We start from the raw sequence: 23852 nt of genomic DNA, 5'->3' as shown, positions 1-23852 counted from the left end.
GGATTTAATTTGGCTAGCGGGCTGGTGCCTTGCAGCAATACGCTGAAGTTCTTTTATCTCTAATAGTAGCCTTTTTTCTTCTAAATGTGCAACTGCACTGTACTAAGGAGCATCCAGTCATTCAGGTAGTAATTTTTTTATATATCTTCTGATACTGTTTTGATGTTTTTTCTTCCAAGACAAAAATTGCCATTTGAAGTTCCTGGATTTACTATGGTAGTATTACCTAGATGATACAGTAACTTGTGAGTAGTATCTCACATAGATGTTGGAGTTGGCTTTCCCAAAACTTTATGTGAACTTGTATAAATAGCTTTCTATATAAGTAAGAACTAACCAAATAAAAGAAAATCTCTGTATAAGTTTTAAATAATTTGAAGGGTTTATGTTAATCTTGCTAGTCTTTCTCTCTGGGGAATTTAGAGGTGTAGGAACAGCCGATAATTACATCTCTCTGAGCAACTAACCAAAGTAACCTGTGAAACTACTCATTTATGTTTTTTCCAGAGGGGGAAAAAAAGGCTTTGGGCAAAACGCATCTCTTCCATTCCCACTCCAACCTGCATTGTTTGTTAAATGAGTCAGAGGCTACTTGTGTGCACTGCTATGGAAAAAGCAAATATTTCACTGGCATTTACAGTACTTAAACTTTGGGTATCCTATACCCTGTGCCAAGAGAAGTCCTCCTTTCTTGTCCTGGAGTGCTCCCTGCCCTCTTGTAGCCTTCTCTGACGCCATCCCAAGAAATCCTACTCATCTAGAAAACCGGTTTCATAGAAGTTAGGAAAACTTGGGAAATTACTTTTACTATAGATACTCTGGACAGAGGACATTAGCAATTGGAGTGTCAAGTCAGTGCACTGAATCGGGCTTTTCCGAATAGCTTTCCTGAGCTAACCTTTTGGCATCCTGGAAGTGCTGATTCCATTTAACTTGTCAAATTCAGTATTTTGGCCAGTATGATTTGGAGCTTGTGTTTTCCAGACACTGCTAGTTTAAAGAAAAGAAAAAAAAAAAAAGTAATTGGGCTACACTGGGTGATGATACTGGCTCTAGTTTGCTTTGAAGTCTCAAACACTGTTAATCATCTGACTTGGGATGCAGAGCAGCTATCCAGAGCTATCCCAGGCATTTGTAAAAAGTCCCAAAGTACCTGTGAATTGTCAGCCACTTAGTTCAATGTAAATGTTTTTTAGATACTGCATCATCTTAATGCTCAGTTAGTATTGGCAAGAGAATTGGCTTATGCTGATGAGCGTTTTGTAGTCAGCGTTAGCACTTTGGGATTGGTAAAATTGAGCAGAAATAATAATTCCCCTTAGTTTTGGATATCTGTGTATAAATTTTGAGGTAAATAAACGTCATTCTGTGTATTTTTATTATACAGGAGCAGCAAAGGTGGTTGCCTCTAGCTCTGTAGTGCGAGTTCTCACTCCAACCACTTGCAGATTGAATAGTGAATCAGAAGAAAGCTGCGTGCTGGCAGGTAGCTTGTCTAGACTGAAAAATGAAGCTTATGCAAGCTATCCAGTGGAGGTATGAGACTTGTGCAAGCTGTCTAGCATCGGTCCTCGCGCTTCCTACTGTGCTGTGGAACAGCAGAAGTCAAAATAGCAAATTCTGGGGGGTGGGGTCGAGAACCCCTACAACAAAACCATCACCAGAGCCACTGAAAGGACAGTACTCTCTAGTCCTGGTGTCTTGCTGCTTCTCCCAGATGTTCAGGGTTTTTTTTTATGATTTTCCAACTCCTGCAAGCTGGAACAAGGGTCCTTCTACCACGTAGGAAACGTAATTTTGAAGTATCTGTTCTTTTTGCCTCCTGTCATGTGTGGTGTCCCCTATGCAGGTGACAGGGACTGTGTGCTTGTGTAGCCACGGCCACATTAACTGCCTGTGGGGGGTGTGTATGACACTTTCATTCTTGGTAGAATATTTCTGTTGCAGGTAGACTAAAATGTGGTCTGGCTTTTTCTTTGCCCTCTGTTCCTATATTTAGCAGTATTTTCCTCTAAAACCATCCTGAGAGGTCTCCAGAGTGCAGCATAGTCAAAGGTGTAGCCCTCAAGGTACCAAATAAGAAACTTCTAGCTGATGGAGTTCTAGTAGTATGTTCATGTTAAAAGAGGGAACAAACCTTAGTAAAAGGCAGCACAAACACATAAAAATACCCATGTGATAGGTGCTTTACCAGGCAGTTCGCATCAAACTGTTTTGAATATACTGTTCTTGTTAACTGCCTTACAGGGCCGCATGTTCAAGTGTGCAGTACAAATATCTCTGTAAGCAACGTTTTTTAGCTCTAGTTGAGTGCAGACCAAAGGGAACGTTTGGCTTTGTGCTTCTAAAGGTAAGTCTGAGGCCACAGTTTCATCAGCTAGTAAATACGGTTGTCGGGCTCGTAGGGATCCAGTTAAAAACAGACGTTGCAGCCACTGACAGCATACAATACTGAAATGACAGAAAAAAACAGTCTAAAAATTCATTCCAAAAAGCTGGAGGCAGGAAATCTATCCCAGCAGAGATATCTTGCCAGGCAAGGTGGTTGGGGTTTTTTCTGTTTTGTTTTTGTTTTTTCAACATCACTACTTTAAGTTTCTGCTGGAGTGATCATCATCTGCCCTAAGGATGGCAAGAAGCCAGGATGACAAGTGTCCTGTTTTGTGAGTGCGATGGTCACAGCTGCTCTAGAACAGGCGGGTGCTGTTGGGCCATCCTGCAGCGAGCGGTGCTGTGTGCCCACCTCTGCCGAAGGAGCCCTGCTCCAGAACAACACTGGAAATACTCGCTTCTGCGCAAGAAGCAAAGACGCAGATTGATAGAAAATCATCTGAGAAGCATGTTGTTCGTTCTTCTTGACCCAGAATGTTTACTGTGCTAGCTGCAATGTTTCCCTTAAAGGTATGTGATGGAGGGGGGAACTGCTAACACGTCGGACCCGCTATAGATGCAAAGTAGCTTCATGCCAGGTCAATCAGTTCTGTATTTAATTGATTAAGCCTCTGTAGTGCTGTCTGAATGGCGCTTGCTGGTGCTGTGCTGGAGGGAAGAAAAGCATGATGAAAGGGTATGGTGACACATCCGGAGGGGGGGTCACAGGAGCCTGTGTTGCTGTATGTTACCTGGAGCCCACCTGCCTCCTGCTTGAGGTACCAGTTGGGTTTGGATGTTGTCAGAGGGATGCTCTGAGTTACCAGAGACCTCACTGCTCCACTGCCAGTGGGTGCAGAAACAGCGACGGTGTCGTGGAAGTGCCTGGGGTGCCTGTATGTGCTACAGGTGATGGAGGACAACTAAGGCAAGGTAAAAGTCTAGTGAAGACAAAATGATAGGTAGTTTTTATACACATCGGTAGATAAATGTGAAATCTCAATTTTTTGCAGTCTGAAGTCTTGAAAATGAAATTCCAACTTGTGTAGAAATAAGCCTACTTAGTTATCAACACACACACACACACACACACACACATATAAAGACAAGCCCTGTAAAACTACTTCACTCCCATGGAGATGCAAGGTGAGGGGTTTGGGGGTTAAGGTTCTAGGGGCTGGAGGCTGTTGGGTCATCTCCAGCTGTTCTGTGTTCCTGCTCCTTAGAATCGTAAAATATCTCAAGTTAGAAGGGATCCATAAGGCAGGACTCCCTCCTTTTATTCATAAGACATTTTTTTAAAAAATCTTTTAAAATTAACATCTCTCTTGTTCCAAGGCCAGTTTTATTTTGCTCTTTATAAATACCTTTTTTCCATTCTGTTTTTGAAGTTGCGTATCTGCTATTGCAAACAACATGGTTATTTCCATGACTAAATAAGTGCTGTTTAATCCAGTCGCTCCTAGGAAAATCTCATTTTCTGAAGTCTCTGAGATACAGCAACTGCTGTCAGCGAACTCATGACCCTTTCGAGAAAGCTTTGAGCTGTGTGGGTAACTTCAACTTTAGAGCTGGCTTGGAGGAATTTGAGAGACAAAGCAAAAGAGACAAAATGGGCTCTTTTCTGTAAGAGCCGAATGGAGACAGTTTTCCTGAGATCTGTGAGATTTCAGGTCTCTGGTGAACAGTCTCATTTTATAAAGGTCTTTATAGAAGGAGTTGTCCTTAAGTTCCCTGTAAGAAATTAGAGGTAAATATAGCAGGTTAAACTTGGAAGTGCAAGTTTAGGAGTGAACAGGGTTGTGTCCATGAAGATTATTCACCAGCAGTACTAGGGGCACTGCCCAGGGAAATGCTCAGCCCCACAGGGAGGAATTTGACGTTGCCAGGAGGGCAAAAACAAGGTGAGAAGAGGAAAAAATACTTGCAAAGATGTGACACTGCATGTAACTTGCTGCCTGGGAGACTGTCTGTATGGATTAATGATTTACGCCAAACTTACTTGCTTATATCTGTAGTTTGTGTATTTGCTCAGAGTCTTGTGAGTTAAGTCTTGAAGAAATGACCTCCTGAAGCCAAACGCACTGTGAACGCAATCCAGCTGCATCTTCCTTTCATCTTCTCAGTCTGATGTATCTGCCAGTGTTTTAAATGTTCTGCAACGCAGGTAGATAAAGCTCCTGGCTCTCAAAAGGTTTAGGAGAATGAGGACCAGCACATCTGCTGGGATCAGGTCCGGCCAGGTGCTCCTGTATAGGAGTCAGGAGCTGCTGCTTGTCACTTGGAAATCAAAGCTGGGACCCTGCTCAGCCTCTTCAGCCATTCTCTGAAATCACTCTTAAGTGTGGAAGGTAATAACTAACTCCTGCTCTTGCTAGCACTCCTAATGGCTTTACATGTCTCTAGCTTTTTTTTTTTTTTTTTTTTTTTTTTTTGCCTTAACGGGAGCGGTGTTGCAGAGGAGCCTTTGTCTCAGTAATTCCTGTTTTGGAGTGGTGTCCTGGGATAAGGGCTTTTCATTTCTTCCAGAGTTGCTACTAGAAGAAAACTCATTAGAACAAGTGCGGTCACACATTGCTGTGGTTCTTGTGGTTTGACACCGGTTTGGAGAGCATGACCAGGCGATGCAGTTTTGGTTTCTGCTTTGCCATGTGGCACCAGGGTATTCACCCGCCTGAGGCATCCCAAATGGACGTGAAATATTTAGCTTTTGGGATTTATTCTTTGCCTTTTGCCTTGCTGTGTAGTTTGGCAGACTTGCGAGTCCTACAGGTGAGTCCCTCCCAGGCACCAGTTGTGATGGCCACGTGGCACAGGGAGTGGGAAACACTCAGCTCCTACTTTTTGCTTGGGGGAAAGGGAAATGCAGGAGGGTGAATGCCAATAGAAAAGCCTACCTACAGGTAGGAAATAGGAGGAGAAAGATGTGTCCTGTTGGGTCCCCAAAATGTTAAAAACCCCAGTGTTCAGGCAGAGCAGTGGAATGAGTGAGCCCCCGGTTTTGGGGTGCTCTTGCAGAGGAGCATCGTGCTGGCCGCTCCTCGTGGTTTCTCAGTACCATCGCTGCCCCAAACGCCCTGTGGGCACTGGCAGCGGCTGGGGCAGCTGCATTCAAAACTAGCCACGGACTAAGAGCTTAAAGCCAACAGACTGAGGTATAACAATAATAATCCACCAGGGAGGGTGGCATCGGGTGCGAAGGGTCTCACACTGCCAGGTGGAAGGCGTGAGTTGTTTCCCTGGCCCAGAAGAAAAAGAGTTAAAACCTTATTTCGCACACAGGTCCCATTCAGCAAAGCACATGGCTGGGTGTTTTAAGGGTGCAGATGCTCTGTGGAGCGTTACGGGAGCTATTAATCCTTCAAAAGCAAAGCATGTAATTAAGAGCTGCTCTGAACTGGGGCCACCGGCTTCTCGCAGCATCGCGTCCCAGATTTCGGGCGTTTCACTTGCCCTTTGTGTTTCAGCATGCCGAGCTCCAGCCTGCCTGGGAGATAAGCCATGGGCAGGACAGGAGGCTGCTGCCGGTGTCGCCAGACGCTTTCGAAAGGCTCGTTGAGAAAGTGGGGGTTGCTATAAAGACACAGTGAACGGTGCATTTGTGCCAGGACAGGAGCGTGACTGGCAGAAGGTGAAGGGGAAGGGATGTGTGTGGCATGCACCTAATAAACCAGTTACACCAAGTGAATAAATGCCTGTTAGTCCCTCTCTGGCGTGCTTGTGGTCGGGAAGTGGATTTTATGCTTAGCTTGGATTTTGGGCCTGGTGAAAGAGAATATTTCAGATGTTTTCTATCCATATATTTCATACATTGGTTAAATTGTCACTAATAGAACTTTCTTCTGCAATGGAAGCGATTCTGGGTCTTGATGAGAGCAACACGGGGCATGCATAAGGTCTGTCCCAATAAATCCACTGGGGCTCTAAGCATGACAGGTTCTTCTGGGGTATTATTCCAGCTATCAGGCTGTAGAGAAAAATAGGATTATTTTGAAGTTATTCTTGAACATCTAAATAAAGGGTGTAATGCAACATGTGCTTTATCGAGTTCTGAGGCTTTTGCCAGCAGAAATTCTTAGATCAAACTCATTATGACTGATAGCTGAACACAAGCTGTCGTTACTTGAAAATAAGTAAGAAATGCCTGATTTGATAAAACTTGATTTATTCGAAAAGGGCTGAGATGAACACACTTGAATTTATTCTCACTTTGTACATTAATTACTTTGAATTACACCAGTTAAATTTGGTTCAGAGGAGATAAAAATTGGCCACCTATCAAGGAATAAAATATTTAAGCCTGTTATAGCGTAGTTTAAATTACTTGAGCATAATAAAACATGGTAACCAAGACAATGACATGGAAGTGTTATCAACTGTGCAATTTCTGTATAAAAAAAGCTTGTGAACAGGCTGCTGTATGTACATGTTTGTCCGTGTGCTCGAGTGCGAGCCTAGCTTGTGTGTGTAATTGCATTGTAAAAATCTCCTCATTTGGATTAAATAAGTTATGTACATATATACAGACAGCACCTCTGCTGTACTCGGCATGGTAAGAATGGGTTTGGGGACACAGCATGTGACACCACTTGAACACCATTCTGATAGCTGATCCATGAGCAAAAGCCGGAGCAAAAATAGGGTTTAGGACTCTGTGTTTCTGGATAGCTGCAGTTCAGTTATATGTAGAGTTACCGGGGTCAAAACAAAACAAAACGAGCCTGTTGCCTGCTGTTTGTGGGAATAACAAATACTGTTCTGGGGGCTGTGCAGTTCGATCTGGACTTGTGCTGTAACTGCAAGTTTACTAGAAGTAAGCATCTATAAAATATCATGTCAGCTAACAAGATTAAGCAGAAGCTTTAGGAACAAAATTGGGTAGCTACTAATTTTAAATGGTGCCTTTTGTCAGTGATCAGTGTTATGTCAAGCTGTTGCCGTATTGATAAAGCATGCTTCTAATTGTGTTAGACTTATATAAAGACCAAGGAGTGGGGATAATTGTATATTAAAGCAACTATTCCTATAAAACTGTGTTTTATGGCTTCCAGAAGTTGCCTACTTTGTGTACTGAACTTGCAGCACTCTGCCCTCCTCTTCCATGAGTTTACACACTATTAGTGATATTTATTTTCTCTTCTTCCTTCTCCCCATCCTGATTATTTTGGTTTCGTGCTGTGGCAAATAACTTCCTTTGTAGCTTAAGAAAGTTGATAACAAATTCCTTAGGTATTTAGGGTTTTGCGTAACTGGTAACTTTAAACCTGATCGATGATGCGGTAAAACATCAAAAACACCCTGAACAGAATCACAATCAAAAGTCTAAATAAACATTTTTCATTTTCTCCTCCTGCCTGGCAGGACTCCCGCTGCATTACCACATAGTTTCAGCAGCAGTTGAGAGAAATGGGTCTGCAAAGTAAACTCATATCCTCAGCATGGAGCCGTTAGGTAAATACACTGTGGTTTTTACATTTGATGCTATGGTTTCATAAACATGGGTAACAAGCTCTACCAGATGCCCAAATCAGAGATTGTTGTTAATGCAAATATCCTTGTATGGACACTGAATGGGGGGATGATGGCATTTGCATACATATAGAGCTTAATCTGGAATCATGGGGCAATTTTTTGCACAAAACTGTATAAATTGGCTAAAGCATTCTCTCTTTAGTTCACAACAGAGCTTTTTATTTACAGCTATTCTGGTTTTGCATACAGGTTTTTTTTTCATCAATCTTTTCCTGCCATGCAGCCTATTCCTCTAGAGAGGGTCACATCCATTCACTGGCACATGGCAGTAACGCCTTATTGCACAGGGTCCCTGGTGCCTGCTACTGCTGGAATACACAGCTGTGTTCTAGTGTCAGACAGCTTGTGTCCTCCACGGGCTCCTCGCTTCTCGGAGCGATCTGTCGTAAGGAAGACTAGCAAAAAAAGAATTTTTCAGCTGGCAGTTTATGAAGAGCACGATGAGTGTCACAGTCAAGAGCAGAAAGAAAAACAGAATGATGTAAGTCGCCAGGTCTGGCTTATTTATTTCCCCTTCTTTTAAAACCCTGGCTGTCGACATGTAAAAAGCAGAGGAGCTCACGGGTCTCGGCGTGCCGCTGAGGTAGGGCGTGTTGGTCTGAATGATTAGGTGAGCTTCAGTGGCACTGGTTGAATTTAGCAATTCACTATACATGTTCTTGCTTAAATTTCCTCCACGGTAGCCGTAAAGCAGGAGACCAAACGCAGTCAGTCTTTGGCATAGAAAAGAAATAATGTTCCTGCTTGTAAAAGGCTGAAAACCAGCCACATTTTGTCTAAAAGCAAATTAATTCGCTTGTACAGCTGAGTGACTTTCTTTTTAAATCTTCTTGGCTCATATTTACAGCATTCATCCACATATATTAATCAAAAATGATACAGGTACCTCGTGTCCTGGCCCTCGTTGCCCCAGCACACCTCCTTTGGGGAAATGTGCTGGATCATCTGCCGGTCAGCTGGGATGAGCTGGGAGCGCTGGGAATCCGCTGGGAGCCCCGTGCCATGGGCAAAGGCTCTGGCTAAGCCGGCTCCCGTGCCAGCGGCCGGCGGAGGGGAGCCAAGGCTTTGGCTGGCAGCGCTCACTGTCCGGGGTGGCGAGGCACGATGGATTTCCAGCTGCTATCCAGAAGTGCGATGCACACAAATCCAGGGATAAATGGCATCTGCGGGGAGAGGCAGCTGCTGCTTTGAGATCCTGCTGGATTTGCGGTCGCAGCTCTCCGCCTCGGGAGGCTCTGTGCTGTTAAATCCTGGTGCTGTGAAGCATTAGTTGACTTTCTTAATCCCAGTTAACGGCGTGCTGCGGAGCTGATGTTAGGAGGCTGAGCTTTCTGCCTGAGCTTTCCAGGTGCTCCTTTCACTTGCTTTGAGAAAAATAAATTACCAAAAAAACAAACAAAACCAAACCCATACAAACAACCCCAGAAATTGATCAACCTCCCTTTGTTTAAAACAGAAACACTAAAAAAAGCCTCCCAGGGTCTGGGAGGGGGGATCAGTTCTTGGGAAAGCTCCTCTGCCCTGGCTCAGCCGAGCTGCGAGGTGGGACTGGGGGGGGGGCTCTGTCAGACCTGACTTTTCCCCCCTGCCAGAAGCGCCGCCAGCATCGCTTGGTGCCGTGGGAAGGGGAACTGTGTGGTGGAGCCGGCCAGCTCCGCAGCCGTGGTGCGTCTGGCAGTGACACGACGCTGAAAAGGGAGAGATCCCCGATAAATCCCCGTGAGTGCCTGAGGCTCTGGCTAGAGGTTTTGAACTGGGGGAGGGTACCAGAGAATGGGACAAAAAGCAGAAAATTGCTTCAAAACCTCCCTTTCTTCCTCAGACCTTTATTGTTAAAATGTAGAGTAATCAGAAAATGTCTTTCTTTTTCCCCCTCCTTCTATACAGTCCCCAGCACCCTCTCCAACCTGACAATTAGCATGTTAATTTATTTTTTTTTCCATCAAATTGCTTTTATGCTGCTATTAGCTGCTGGCTGCTTGCCAGCTCACTCTCGCAATCTTTAGCTCCCATGCATCAGAGAAGCGCTGTTAATACTTTTATTTTAATGTATTGCAACTTGAAGAAGGGGCTGGGGGTAAGAGGAGCAAGGAAGAGAGGAGCACTTGGTAACTGGGCAAAGGAAAGGATAAAACACCTTCTCCAGTCCCAGGGTGCTTATCCAAACAAGCTAAAGCTGCTTAGATGAGAGACTGCAGCCAACAGTCCCGCTTGGTTAAACGTTTTACTTAGCATAATACATGTTTCTGCTGGGAGAGGGGGAATGGAGAGAGGAGAAATCTTCTGGTCAGTTAGATTTAAATAAAATAAAATAAAAAAAGTCTCTGCTAGAGGGCAACACCCCTGAGGCCCTGCTCAGCATGTTCCTCTTCTCCTGCCAAGCTCCGGCTGCTCCAGCGAAGCCCCTCGTGCCGCCAGCAGCCCTGTGGGGCGGTTGAAGGCTGTCACGTCCTCCTTCGCGTCCTCTGCATCTGGCCTTGGCAAAGCCACTACCTGCGGGTTTACTTTCAAGCCTTGGGGACCTTCTGAATTCACAAGATCTTCCTCCAAGGCTTTCCTGATTCTGTTTTTTCTCTCTCTCTCTCCTCTTGCCCTTTCTCAGCCCAGGTGAGCTAAGCCCCCCATGCTGCTCTCCGGGATGGGGGGAGGGCGCGTCTTTCCCTGCCTGCACCTAATGCTCCTCCTGAGGACGGGTCTCCTGCCCGCAGAGCTGCGGCAGTTACACCTATTTACTCTGTCTGGGTTCAAAGGACGGGACACGGAGGCAGGCAGCCAGCACAGGGGTTGGAAAAATCAACAGCCATAAAAAAGCTAATACAGTCTGCAACTGTGGTACCTGTCGTGGCTCTTTGAAATAGGAAGCTTTGTGAGCAGCAGCATGACACAGCCGGATGCCTTCCCAGGACCATCCTGTCTTCAGCTCTTTCCTCCCTAAACTGTTTTTGAGTTTAAACAAACTTTTCATCCTTTTTTTTTTTTAAAAAAAAAAAAAATTATTGGTTTTATTAGTCTGTAGGAAAAGCAGGAAGGCTTTGGGGGGCTGAGTCCTACAAATAGTATCTGCAGTCTTAAAGTTTCACATGCTTTAGCAAAAAGTTTGGTATAAACAGCTTCCTTGCAAATGTTACCAACTTTGCAAGAGGGGAAAAAAATACTACAAAAGATGCATGTGAATGTCGTAGTGGTGGGTGCATTTTCTCCCTGCACAGAAGCGTGGCCCCTGGCAGCCCCGTGGCATTCCGCTTGATGGCTCGGAGTCGAACTGGGTAGAGGTGGAGAAGGAAGGGCTCTGCCAGCATGGCTCCGTGGTGGCCAGGTGCTCACCCTCCACCTCCCTTGAGCCTGTGGGAGCGTTCCCCTGAGCCATCCGAGGTGTCCCTGGAGGTGGATGGGACAGTCACATCGATGGAACAGTCACCTCGCTGCTGGGAGGGGACAAATGGGCTGCCAGGTCAGCATCTCCATATGACCTCGTGCGCCTGGGGGTCTCTTCCCTGCAAACATGGGGTGCCCCCTCTGAGCCACCTCTTTCCACCCCTGCTTATATGCAGACGCAGAGCCAGAATCTTTATATTTATGTTTTCCTTTTTACTCCTACAAAATAGTATCTTTCATTCTTGGAAGTTTTCTCTTCTGCCCTGAAGGTGCAGCGGTTCAGCTCTGGGCTGGGGCCGTTGCTCGTGGTCACCGTCCAACCACTCGGTGCTGGGATGAATCTTCTGGGTATTTTACAGGTGGCGTGTGCTCGCACGCAGGCTCGGGAGCACACAGAACTCCTGCTTTTTGGCTGGCTGGCTGAAGCCGATTAGAAACTGATGAGAAGCCCTGAGAGTAAATCAGATGTGCTTTCTGCAGCTCTGTGTCTGGCTTCATCTTAAAAAGGGTAAATTGCCATATGTAATCCTTTAATTGCAAAAGAAGAGCTGATCCTTTCCCTTTTTTCTGCTTAGTTTGGAAGAGCATTTAAAGTCTTCAGTTCCTTGTAATTTTTCCTCATTAACTTATTTTAGTAGTTCCATTGTTTTTATTTGTTTTCTTTTTCTTTTTCTCTTTTCTCCCCCTTCCCCCAAGGTTTCCAGCATGTAGTGATTTTTGTCACTGTTTAGCATGCAAGGGTAGTGGTGCTGCAAGGGCAGACACAGAGCCCCTGACATGCCTGGAATTTAATAATAATAAACCTTTGAGTGTTGCAACTTCCTGGCGTGTTTGGAAGCTGGGTCAGCATCGCTGGCCCTGGTAGCATCATGGGGACAGTTCTGGGGCTGGAGGGCCTTTGCCTGCTCCTGTCTCACCCTCCCCTATAAGCACATTTTCCCCCAGCTAAGTGCAAGAGCAAGAAATTTTCTCTTCAGAGGTGCTGGAGACTCCTGGAGCCCCAGCTGACCCCAAGAAATTTATCGATGATCGTGGTGATTGGTTCTGGCCTGAGCTTGGTCCAGTCTTGCCATGGTGTGAAATAAATAGCGGCATAGACTGCCCAGAGCTGCAAGAAGGGAGAGCAGAGCCTGGGACCCTCAGCACCGCACCGCTCTGCTGCTGCTCGCTGGGCTGGCAGGACCTTCAGCCAAGCTGCCACCAAACACGATGCAGTTCTTAGTGGGAGGGAATCTCTCGGGGTTCAGCCATGCTGTGAAAGGCTGGAGCCTTTCCCCATTTCCAGACTGGTAAATAATGCATGATCTCTCTCTTATATGCTTACACAACCCCTACCACGATAAATATCAACTGAGGGAAATGAAAGTGGAAAGAAACATTATCTTTCTCAGTAATGCAACCATTTACAATCTGCGTTATGATCCTTCTGCTCTTAGGAGTGAGCAGCAGTCGGGGGGATGTTTCTATTAGCAGACCAGAATGCAACAAATCATGGGCTGTAACTTTCCAGTGCCGCATAAAAGCAGCCTTAAAACCATATAAAGGAAGGAAAATAAAAATAATGTACAGAGATTATTTCCTTTTGTAATCACTCCAAAGGAAAATCCTTATTTCCAGGTGCTCAAGAATCAGATATTAAGGGCTATATTTTCAAATGCGTGGGCATAAGACCAGGCGCCTCAGCCGGGGATCTTGCCTTTGGTGCTTAAATATGGAGCTGATGCCTGAAGAAGTTGGCCCAAGTGCAGAGGCATCTTGCAAATATTTTGTTTTGAAGGAGCTTGTGTGTGCTATTTAAAACCAACTTCTAACATTAGGTTTCTTGGGGCATGTTTGCACCAGCTGAAGCAGAAGTATTTAGAAAGTTTCCAGAGAAGTCTGTGAAAAAGGGAACTTAGGTGCATTTTATCAGGTAGGGCTGCATCCCAGTCTGTCATTCTTCTCTGGGTTGTGAGGAGCATCACGATTGACCAAGGCATGCTGTATTGGAGGTCGGGGAATAAGCACCCTGGCACCCCGGTAAGCTTTACCGCTGCTCAAGTGGATGTAGGGAAATAATTTGGGCTGTTTGGTGAACATTGGCAGCATCCTAGCTTCCCTGCCCTCCCATCACCCATCTAGCATACTGCAGCAGCTCGACAGAGCCTCCAAGGGGTTTTGCAGTACTGGGAGCTTCACCCTCAGCAGAAAGCTTCGTGTTCTTGTGTGGTAGATATGTGGGTTCCCTGTATGCTGAAAAAAAATCCTTTTCACTTTGCAGTGGCTTGCTCGGTGTATGCGGAAGGGAAAGCATGGCTTGGTAAGAGTTTCACGCAGCACTGTGTGGGTGGGCATCCAGCGATGCTCCAGGGGATGCAGCATCAGTGCATCCACACATGTAGAACGTGAGCAGGAAGGTGTGTTGGAAGTAAGACTAAAAGGTGTAAGTGTAGAGAGCGGTTGTCTTTGGTACCCCCTTTACACTTAAACCGATTTCTAGTCATGAGGCACTGGTTTGTGAGCTGAGCTGGGTGCGAAAGGGGAGGAATAAGCTGTGCTGGGCTCTGCAACAGCCCAGCTCTGGGCAGGAGAAGGGCTTCTCCCAGGTCGTCAGGTGTGTGTCAGCTCGATGCTCAGCAGACACGGGCTGTTGCTCTGTGGGTTGCCGAGATGTGTTAGATTGTGAGTGTAGAGTCCTGTCTTCAGCACACCGGTGCTGCCTGGGGCTGGTTCCTGGTCCTCCCCTGGTGCTACCCAGGGAGACACGTCCCAGAGCAGGTATGTGCACTGACAGGGCTGGGCGCTGTAGGCAGTGTCTGTAACTCCTAGCATACAACTCCAGTTGTTGAAGGTTGAATTTTAGTAAAGAAAAGAAGGGATGAAGTGTTCCAGCTCACTGCGAGGTTTTGGTTTTGAATACGTTTTGCTTCTGGTACTAGCAATGCCTTACCAAACTGCGGTATGAATAAAAGCAATTCTGCCCCATCCTGAATGTGCTCTCTGGGGATCAGAAGCCAATTTGGGGAGGCTGTGGGGGATCTGTGCTTTTCATCTCTCTCCTATTCATGTCTCTTCTCAAAGGGAATAAAATGAGTCTTTCTCCAGGCTGCTGCACAAAATGCATCCCACCTGCATATATAACCCTCCTGCCTGTTCAACCGGTAAGCTTTAAAACTTTGTGTTTAACCTTAATATTAGTTTCCTTGCAGGGAATTGAGATCAAGAGGGGCTGGGGGGTCCACGTCATCTTTTGAGAAAATGCTGAACACTCAGCTAGAAATTGCTCTGCTTCTCTCTGCCTTAATTTTCCCAGTACTGGGTGTTTAGGGTGAGACAAGGACTGTTTTGGAAGCTTCACAGATCATCACAGGGTTCTTTTATTAGCAGAGCCTGTCTTTATTTGTGGCTTCTTGCTTGTACAGCTCACCTGTCTGGTGTCAGAAGTTTTTCCTCCTTTCTTGCAGGCGTCTGGGCATGGTCTGTCAGTGATGGGAAGGTATGACTGCGTCTATCAGACAGCAGATGACAGGCTGGGTAGACACAGTTCCCCTTTCTTTCCTGGTTATTGATTTTTGCTTTTTTTTTTTTTTTTAAGGTCTGTATTGACTGTGAATTTTCAAGGGAATCAACACCAGGTAATGAGGGTGAGTTATTAAACCTAGGTGATCCCCTAGACATGTGTATGGAAGTTTCTTTCAGAGACCAGGGGCACTCTGCCCCTCTGCATGCCTGCTAAGCCTGCACGTCTCTCTGATCAGGTTCTGTGCAACACGGTGATGACTTTGCAGCCTCCTTCCCTGTTTGAAAAATGGACTTGATAATGCTTCCTTACCCGGCAGGGGTCTGGAGGATTAATGGCTGAAGGTAGCAAGGTGCTCTGATGTGGTAAAAAGGACTAAAGAACCAGCTAAATCAGGGTGGCAGAAGGAGCTGAATAGGTATCAGCACTGGAAGGGTAAACCTGTGTCCCGTTGCTCTAACACAGCACCTCTGCCCCAGCGAGCAGCATTTCAGTTTGCTGCCTGTGTGCTTCCCTGCTTGTGTGAGTTAATAAAGCAAATGTGTTGCTCACGGTGGGTTATTTATTACTGGTCTCGGTGTGAGCTCAGCTCTGCTTGCAGCGTGAGCTCAGAGAAAGAGCGATCATATAAACAGGGCTGCCTCACAGCTCCTTGGGTGCCCCGTGGGGAGAGGAACAGATCAGGTTAGAGACTGAGCAGCACACCACCCTTCTCAGACTGGGCATAAACTTCAGAGTTTTACATAAAATTTATTTGGGGAAGTAGCAGACTCTCAGTGTGGCTGGCTGGCACTTTAAGGCATACTTTCATCAATGACTGCAAAAAAATTAAAGGAAAATTGAACACAGTGTTCCTCAGCAGGCCAGGGAATTGCGGAGGTTAATGGTTTGTGTGCTGCTTGATAAAGAAAAATGGTTTTGTGATTTCTGATTTGTCATTCATAGCAGCTTGACTCAAGAAATCCCACTGCTCGTTGTTTTTAACTCAAAGGTAGTTTTGGTGTGAAGATAGAAACCTTCTGCAGAACACATGGAGCATCTCTGGAAGCGGGTGGCCTGCCCACGGCAGAGGGTGGTCAGTCCTCAGCAGAGCCAAGGTTTCCATCAGCTGAACTGTTGTCTCCTCAATGGAAGTTAGTTATCTGTACGATGGCAGAACAAAAGGATGTGTTTCAATTTTGTTGATTAAATCCTTTGTTAAGAAAAAACAGCTCTTCCCTTTTTTCTGCTCTCCAAAACCACCTGCAGATGTACAAGGAAAGGGTAAAGTTGTCGTTTCAATTCCTACAGCAGAGCTGGTCTGAAAGGCTGGCACTGTTCACTGAATGTATTTGTCCCAAAAAAGGGGAAAAAGGCTCACAGACCTGTACTTGTCAGGTTTCCATGCCTGTTTATTCCTTATTCTGTGGTGGCATCTGAGTCCTGGAGAAGGACTTGATACATATTGTCAGTGCTCTATATTTAAGTTCTGTTTAATTATATAGTGAATATGAAATGATCCCGCCTGGGGCAGACCCAGCCTTGAAGCAGGTGAAATCAAAATCTTCTTGTGTTCCAGATTTCCAAGCCCTGCCACAAACCTAGAGGCACCCTCCCCTTGTTTCCCTGGGGCGTTGCTGGTCAGGCCTTTCTGGAAAGCAAGGTTTGCTTTAGGTTATTTGGGTGTTGGTATAAGCCAGGAGAAAGAGGAAAGCCCAGCTGCCAGGCAGGGTTGGGAAAAGGGATCTGTGAGTGGGAAAAGAGCTCTGTGAGCGGCAAGCCCCGCTGGCGGTGTCTGCTGCAGGGGAAACCGCTCTTACTCATCTTCTGGGTTCTCCTGCCGGCATAACTTAACCTGTGAGTCCTCATTAACTGATTGCTCCGTGTCTTTGGGTCTCATTGCCTAAGCCTGTAACTATTATTAGGCAAGGTTTGCCCACAGTTGCCAGATGGGATGGGACTGCATCATGCTGGAGCATCCCTTACTTCAGGAAGCCTCGGAGGGATGCTCCATCATGGGGTGGGGGCTCGTCCGTGGGCATGTAGCCACTGGCCACCACCCAGGGAAGCTGGAACATGCCCTCAGCAAAAATGGTCTGAAACTTGTGCTTATCGAATAAATTTAGAAAGAAAATCTATCAGCATGTGACAAGGGTTATTGTAATAATCTAAAATCTTATTGCTTCTGGAATATCTGCTCTTTCACGGAGCTAACAGATTGGTTTTAATTTCATTGCTCTAACTTCATGGAAATAAATTTGAGAAGCTCAATACCCAGTATCAGTTAGGGTAACAACATGTCTTTTCACATCTATAACAGTGCTCGCAAAAGGAAACCTGCATGAAATATAAAGCAAATGGGAATACCTCCGATCGCAGCCCCTTGAAATATTTGCAGCTAATGCCTCCTCTCAGTGAAATGAAACTTCACCTGACTTCTAACTGTGCAGAGGAAAGCAGGGTTATCGAGTGCTGCTTCTGTTTGAGATGATGCAGAAAGATGTTGTTACTCAGGCATGCTCCTTGCCTAGAGAGAGGCAAATACATTCCCGATGTATTTTAATTAGTTCTCAGCCTATCCTGGTGAGGAATACAGTACGGTATTGTTATTAAAATTCGTGCTTTATGATCAGTACAGTTAGTATGGTCTCTGAGAACTGCAAGAGAAAGGACTTCGGTTAATAGTCAAATTATCTAACTCTTGCTATCGTTTAACCCACTGCTAAATTTTTAAGTAGAGAGAAAGGTTGTGGCCATAAAGAGAAATTGTTCTGTTGAGATCATAAAGAGAAAGGTTGTGAACTTTCTCAAAGGCTACATCAGGCCAGCCATTAATTATGAATGCTCATTAATTATAACAGATTGTCTGCCATAAAAGCTTTTTAACTGAACTTTTGAACTGACTTTCAGTAGGGCAATTTTGACAAATATAGGAAGGACTTTCCCTTTTAAAATGCTGGGGGTTTGTCTGTTGTGGCATCCAAACTTAAAATTGAGCAAAAATGACTAATGGAGTTAAGAAACTCATTCTTTAGAAGATCAAAGTAATAAAATTCTGTTAATTCCCTGTAAGACAAAAGTATGAATTATAGCTAAGAGAAGGGTTCTTTTTCATCTGTAACTTTTTACTGCATTTTAAAACTCTCTAATTGTTCCCCAAGACAGTCTTCCTTTCTATTTTGCTGTAATTTGCTGAAGTGTCAGGAACCTAAAGAAAAAAAAATATCTGGGACAAACCCTATCATATATTCTTCTTAATATTCTTCTTAAGAACCAGAGTAACATCCTATTCCTCCTTAATAAAACCCAGGACAGGCTGTGTGCTTTAGCAGAGTGTGGTGCTGGTGGTACAGTACACACAATCCACTCTCCCGGAAAAGGGGGATAAATCTCGCTATTGTGTAGCGTTTATACTTCCCGTCTTCACCCGGAGCTGCCTCGGTCTTCTCTTTTTGTGGTTCAGGACTGTTTGCTGAATGTTTATAGGGTAAATTTCAGCTGAATTTCTTAAAATGAGCTTTCCCAAGTGGATTATTGTGTCCCCATTCCTTGCAGAGAGGGCTGGAGCCGTTTGGCTTTTGAACCTCGTGGGCACAGCCAGCGATAGCCACGTGGTTGCGATACAAAGAAATTTGGCTGAAGTTTTTATCTAGCTTTAACTGGAGTTTTTAACTCTTCCAATGCCAGGTTATTCCTGAGCCACTGTCATTGCTTTGCCCTATACGTTATTGCGTTTGGCTGCAACATCACATTTATGTGGTACCCACTCTGTAGCCTGGAGGTGCGCATCTTTTCATTTACTGGCAAATTTCTGTAGAACTATTTTTCCCTTTGATATTTGAGAAAAATCTCGTGGGATGAAAATGTTGCATCAATATTTTTAATGGTTATTTAGAGAGGAAAGTGTTTGGACATGCTTGAAAATACCGCTGGGCACCTATTTGCATGTGTAGGTGCCTAAATATCTGAGAGAAGCGACCATCTGGTGTCTCTGGACTTGGAGCCTCAGAAAAATATGTAGACTACTGAAATGAAGAGAATCTAGGCACATGCATTTCTTTTGATGATTTGTTCAACTCCTAATGTCCCTATCTCTAATGTGCAGGGGAAGCATATACAAAAGTCTTTGAAAGGCTCCGACACCTTTGTGCTGTCTGTGTGTGTTTTACAGATAATGTTATGGGGGATTGGCAGGAAAAAACCCATATATTTTTTACAAGTATTCTGCCATCGGCTTTTAACATCCCTTAGAGCTCTTAATTTATAAATGAAATAACTGCTTACCTGGTGCCTAAATAGCATTGCCAATTACTGCAAAGTCAATTAATTTCTGAAATAATTTTGAGCTACCTCAAACTGCTTCTCCTCCTTAAAGGTAGTTTTTTTTGTTTGGGGTGTTTTTCCTTCTATCCTTTTCTAATTTCAGATTTCTTCTTTTAATTTCTGTGAAACTTCTGGGTTGGTTATAAGAGAGGATTTGGCCTCAGCATGCCTGAATGCCAGCGGTTCTGATGTCAGAAATCCGTCCTGCTCTGTGCACACCTTGACTTGGTGCAAAGGACAGAAGCGTTTGTGCCTCAGTGCAGGCTGCTCTGGTTCATGCGTGGTGTCACTGCTGCGGAGCGATGTGAAACCCTCTAATTCAGAGCAGAAGACCTTGTTTTGCCAGGTTTGGAGGGAAGTTCTCCCTGAGATCTGAGTAATATCCGAGTGGGTGACTGCCAGTATTTTGGGGGTTTTTATGTTTGGTCACTAAACTAAATGGATGCTCAGAAATGCTGGCAAAAAAGCACTCCTAAACCCAGTAGTTGTTCCAGCTTCTGCAGGGGGAAGCCTGGGACAGGGAATTAGTAAAATTGCTATTATTTTCATTGCTCACTCTTTAAATATAGGACAATGTATTGATTCTGAACCTGTTACATGACCATTTTCCTGCAGTGTTGGCAGTATTTACTGCCAAAATTAATTAGATACTCATTGATGCTGGGCCAATTCCCTGACTTGCACATTGTCAATCAGGCAGAAATCTAAATGTTCGCCCACTCTCTAAACCGTTTTATTTCTCTCTGACACCACCAGAAGCACATGACACATCTTGTAGATCATGTGGAAGAAAATCAGATATTCTCTCCTTTTCACTCTGATGGAAAAAAGCACCCCATGATTCTCAACTCTATAATCGTTTCCTATAAAATAAATTACTTTATCTGTCTTAATACTGTCACAGTTCTGTTCTCCAGTGATCTACTTCTTCCATCTGTGTGCATAACTGTAATCTGTTCGACACCTACTCTATGTACTCTCAAGTGTCAAAATCTAGGCTCAGTCATTCCAGTCATTAGTCTCTTGTGGCTGACGGGATAGCACCCGAATCGTCACGGTTCCTCAGGCCTCTTTGGCTCATTGCTGGGCTGGCTGTGCAGTTTACACGAGCTATCCGAAGAATGACATCACTGAGTTTTGTTTCGGTTTGGTTCTTGTTGCCTGAAACTTTCCACTTGTTACTCTCAAAACAACTGGGTATTTTTATTGTTCTGAGTGTCTTGTTTCCATCATGACTGCTGCTGCAGCTAGGCATAACTTCAGGAGATACCCACGTTACCCAAATCCTATGAAAGTTGACTTGCTGGGTTTTATTGAGGAATTCTGTGTGACTCATGCTTTGTTCTCCGACATAATTTTTTACACTCGTTTGCAGAATATTGTTCAGGCAATTGAGCTTGCTTACTCAAATCACCACCTTTTGTAGTGAGACAGTGCAATCACTTTCCTCTTTCACAAAGCTGTTGCAAGAACAATGGTGTGACCCATAAATTATGACCATCTTGTTTTCCTTAAAATACGGATTATACATGGCTAAACAAAGTAACTGCAGAAAAAAAACCCCAACCAACCTCTTGGAAGCTTTGCATCTTCATAGCTGAATGTGACAACGTGCCGCTCCTGCTGAGCTGTGACCTACTTTGCTCACTAAATGCTTTCATTACCTTCCCCCAAACATGAGACTGTTGGAGTCTCAGGAATTCTTCACCTCGGGATCCGAAGTGTCAATCACTAATGAACGGTCCTGCAATGGTTTCTTTGTGGATCAGTGTGTCAGGCACTGCGCTGCTTATCAAGTCTCGTGTAAATAGCCCTTCTTCTGCTACTCCTGCTGTTTGTATAATTTCTTGTCTCTGCTCCAGATTCCAGACTGCCCTCAGCATCCATCCCCCAAATTCAGAGCTGTATAAATTTTGCTGTCTCTTGAGAGATAGTGATACTTTTCTGGACTGTTTTTTTATCAGCTCAATTAAAATGTTTTGCTCTGGTAGTTCAAAACTTTCCCCCTGCCTGCCCCTCCCTTCCTTTTTTATTATTGAAAAGGAATCTTTTTCCTCTACCCAATATATTATGTGCATCAAAACTTGGTAGGATGCCTGCTCATGGAGAAATAGGAGACAAGAGATTAAGTGTCAACAGCCGTGGGAATGACCTACAACATATGGGACATCTGGTAATTATCCAGCCTATATCATGTAGGACATAAAATCATGTAGCTCTGCTAAAACGTGTAACTAGAGAGAAGGAAAATTATGGCAAATGACTGCTCCTAAAGATGAAGATCCTTAACTGTATGGTCATATTTTTCAGCTCTTCAACAAATGTCTAAAATATGCTTGTTGAATTCATGTTCGTTGCAGTGCAAAGGCTTGGCTTTGAAAGGTGTTTATTGATAAAAGAAGAGATGTTTGCAGCATAAATATCCACAGCTAAGAATGATTTGCAAATGTGTGGCTGCAGGGAGTGGCTGTAAAAGGAAGCCTGAGTGGGTCTGACTGCTCCCATCGGAATCAGGGGAAAATTTCTGATGCGTGTCAGAAGATAAAAGAGTAAGCTGTGGACTTTCAAAAATCCTCCCACTCTCTCTGTGTGGCATTTTATGTCCAAATGAGGCAGGCACTTGTACTTCCAGAGGGGTGAAGTCATCGAAGTAGAGCAAACTTACAGCAAGGAGATCAGTAAAGTTGCGTACAGAATAGATCTCTTAGTGACGAAAAATCAGGACGTTTTGCCCTACTAACAGTCGATGTTGAGTTGGAGACTACGATACCATGAATGGGACGGGGCAGGTCTGCAGAAGACTTGACATGTAGCCATTTCCACTGTCACCAGTTTGGTCAGAATTTCTTTTCAAAGAACCTGATGGTTGCTGACCTCCTCTGACAATTTGCCCTGCAGCCCTCAAACACTTATTCAAATTCTTGCCTTAGTTAAGCCTCACAGTACCCTGGAGTTTGTCCATCGAGCCGTGCATTTGCAACTCACAACGGAAGGTCCCGATCACAGCGCTCGCGTCCCCGAGGGAATGCCAGGGGACGGGGCTCCCCGAGAGCACAGTGCAGCCTCCCCCCGGTTGTACCGGCAGTCTCGGTGCCTGTCTTGGTGCTAGGGGCAATAGCTGAGGCTGGTGGAAAGACCATCCACTCCTGCAATTTCTATGGGGAATTGTTTCTACCCCAAATTGCTTAACGCTGTTGAACCGGGTAAGGCATTGGAAAAGCCATTTGCATGCATAGTGATTTAAGGACCCCAAATTAATTTACAAACTCCCTCTGGGGGCTGCTACAGTGTGTAATTTCCTCCCTGAAACTAGAACATTAGGTTACATTAAAAAGTCTTGTTGCACATTTATCAGCTTCAAATTTGGATACTGCTATATTGCTGGGAAGTAGAACTACCGTACAGTAAGGTGTACCCTTTTTTAAAAAGGTGTGTCTTTGTAATTAAAGAAGATGTGTACAGAAGCGGCAGAGTGAAGTTCAAGGTATTATAGACCACGTTTAACAATACAGCCCAAAAGGTCAGTCCTGGAGCATTCTGTTACAAGGTAGAGCCTTCCATGTTTTAAATGATCAGAAGTCCCCTTTGCAGTAATTCTCAAACTCTTTACTTAGTACTTTTGTTTTGTGTTATGCTTTGCCTGCTTATGATGTTCCTTTCCTTGGATTTACAGAACTCATCCTTGCGTATAGAAGGAAGCTGTCTGCACTGCATCTTAGAATAAAAGGCTGTAATCTGCTGTACTTGGGCTAATAAATATTTTATCGTTCACAGTTTCAAATATTCTCCTGGTGAATCTCGGCAGCTGTACTTTCTGAATATAATGCCTGATTCAAGGATGAAAATTGTCCTCCAAGTGATGAGAAAGAAACACAACCCAGCGCTGCCCTTCCTCAAGGAACCCCCAAGCAATTGCCAGAGCATTGCTGCGTTCCTCTTCTCCCTGCGGTGTACTTCCACCCGTTGCCATGTATTCTATCGAGATAACTTTATTTGTAAGAAATAAGTGGCATGTAATAAATAACTGCTCTCTGAAAGCATCTTCCGTGGCAGCAGAGTGAAGTGGTGACATCCCGTGCTGTTCTCACCAAGGGATAATCGGGAGCTCCTTGGCCAGGAGGGAATTGCAGCGCCAGGATAGAGGGACAGTGACCCGGTCCCTCCCTGTCCCGCTGCTTTGGGCTCCCAGGTCGGCTGTGAGGGGTGAGAGAGGGTGCCACAGGAGGGGGTGTGGGGTAGAAGAGGAACTTCTTCCTAGCACCACCCAGGGCCATCTCGACCCTCAATAAAAAATAGTCCATCCAGCTGGGTTAAGACGTCTGATGTGATATACAGAAAAAAAAAAAGGAGAGAGCGCTGGGTTGTAGCTCGAACCACAACCTACGGCGTGAGTTCATTTATCAACAGTGAGCCCGATGCTGCTTGCCTTCCTCGTTTCGAGCTGTTCCTTACTCTGCAGGTAAGTTCATTGATTCCATCAGGGCTACTCACACTATTTAGTAAAACTGATGCAAGTAAACGTGAAAGATTCATACCCTAATCCCTAAACTGTGTTTCAGACCTCTTTGTCCATCCCCTAACATTTTGATGCCATCTAATCAGAGTGAAAAAATGAATTGTGTCAAAAATCTTGGGCTTAGATAAAAGGCTTAAGTTGCTTTGTGTTTGGTTTTGTGTTTTGTTTTGTTTTGTTTTTTAAAAAAGATGAAACTACCTCCCAAAATGCTGCAGATTCACTTTTCAGGTGTGCAATTTTCATTCTATTGAATTTTTT

The 23852-nt window shown here is 44.7% G+C and overlaps 1 protein-coding gene across 1 annotated transcript; it reads right to left on the bottom strand.

Annotated features, from left to right (window-relative positions):
• Nucleotides 1–6621: 6621 nt before the first annotated feature.
• On the bottom strand, nucleotides 6622–9573 carry SMIM32 (small integral membrane protein 32). Its single transcript, XM_055718659.1, has 2 exons — nucleotides 8789–9573; nucleotides 6622–8615 (listed from the first exon to the last, which is right to left on the bottom strand). Exons 1-2 carry the CDS (start codon nucleotides 8845–8847, stop codon nucleotides 8237–8239), a joined length of 438 nt encoding a protein of 145 aa, XP_055574634.1. The 5' UTR covers nucleotides 8848–9573; the 3' UTR covers nucleotides 6622–8236.
• Nucleotides 9574–23852: the final 14279 nt, after the last annotated feature.

The sequence above is a fragment of the Falco cherrug genome, chromosome 8 (genome assembly GCF_023634085.1).
Source record: "Falco cherrug isolate bFalChe1 chromosome 8, bFalChe1.pri, whole genome shotgun sequence".
NCBI classification, from domain to species: Eukaryota; Metazoa; Chordata; class Aves; order Falconiformes; family Falconidae; genus Falco; species Falco cherrug.
The sequence above is the reverse complement of the archived record's forward strand: the minus strand, read 5'-3'. Positions and strand labels throughout refer to the sequence as shown.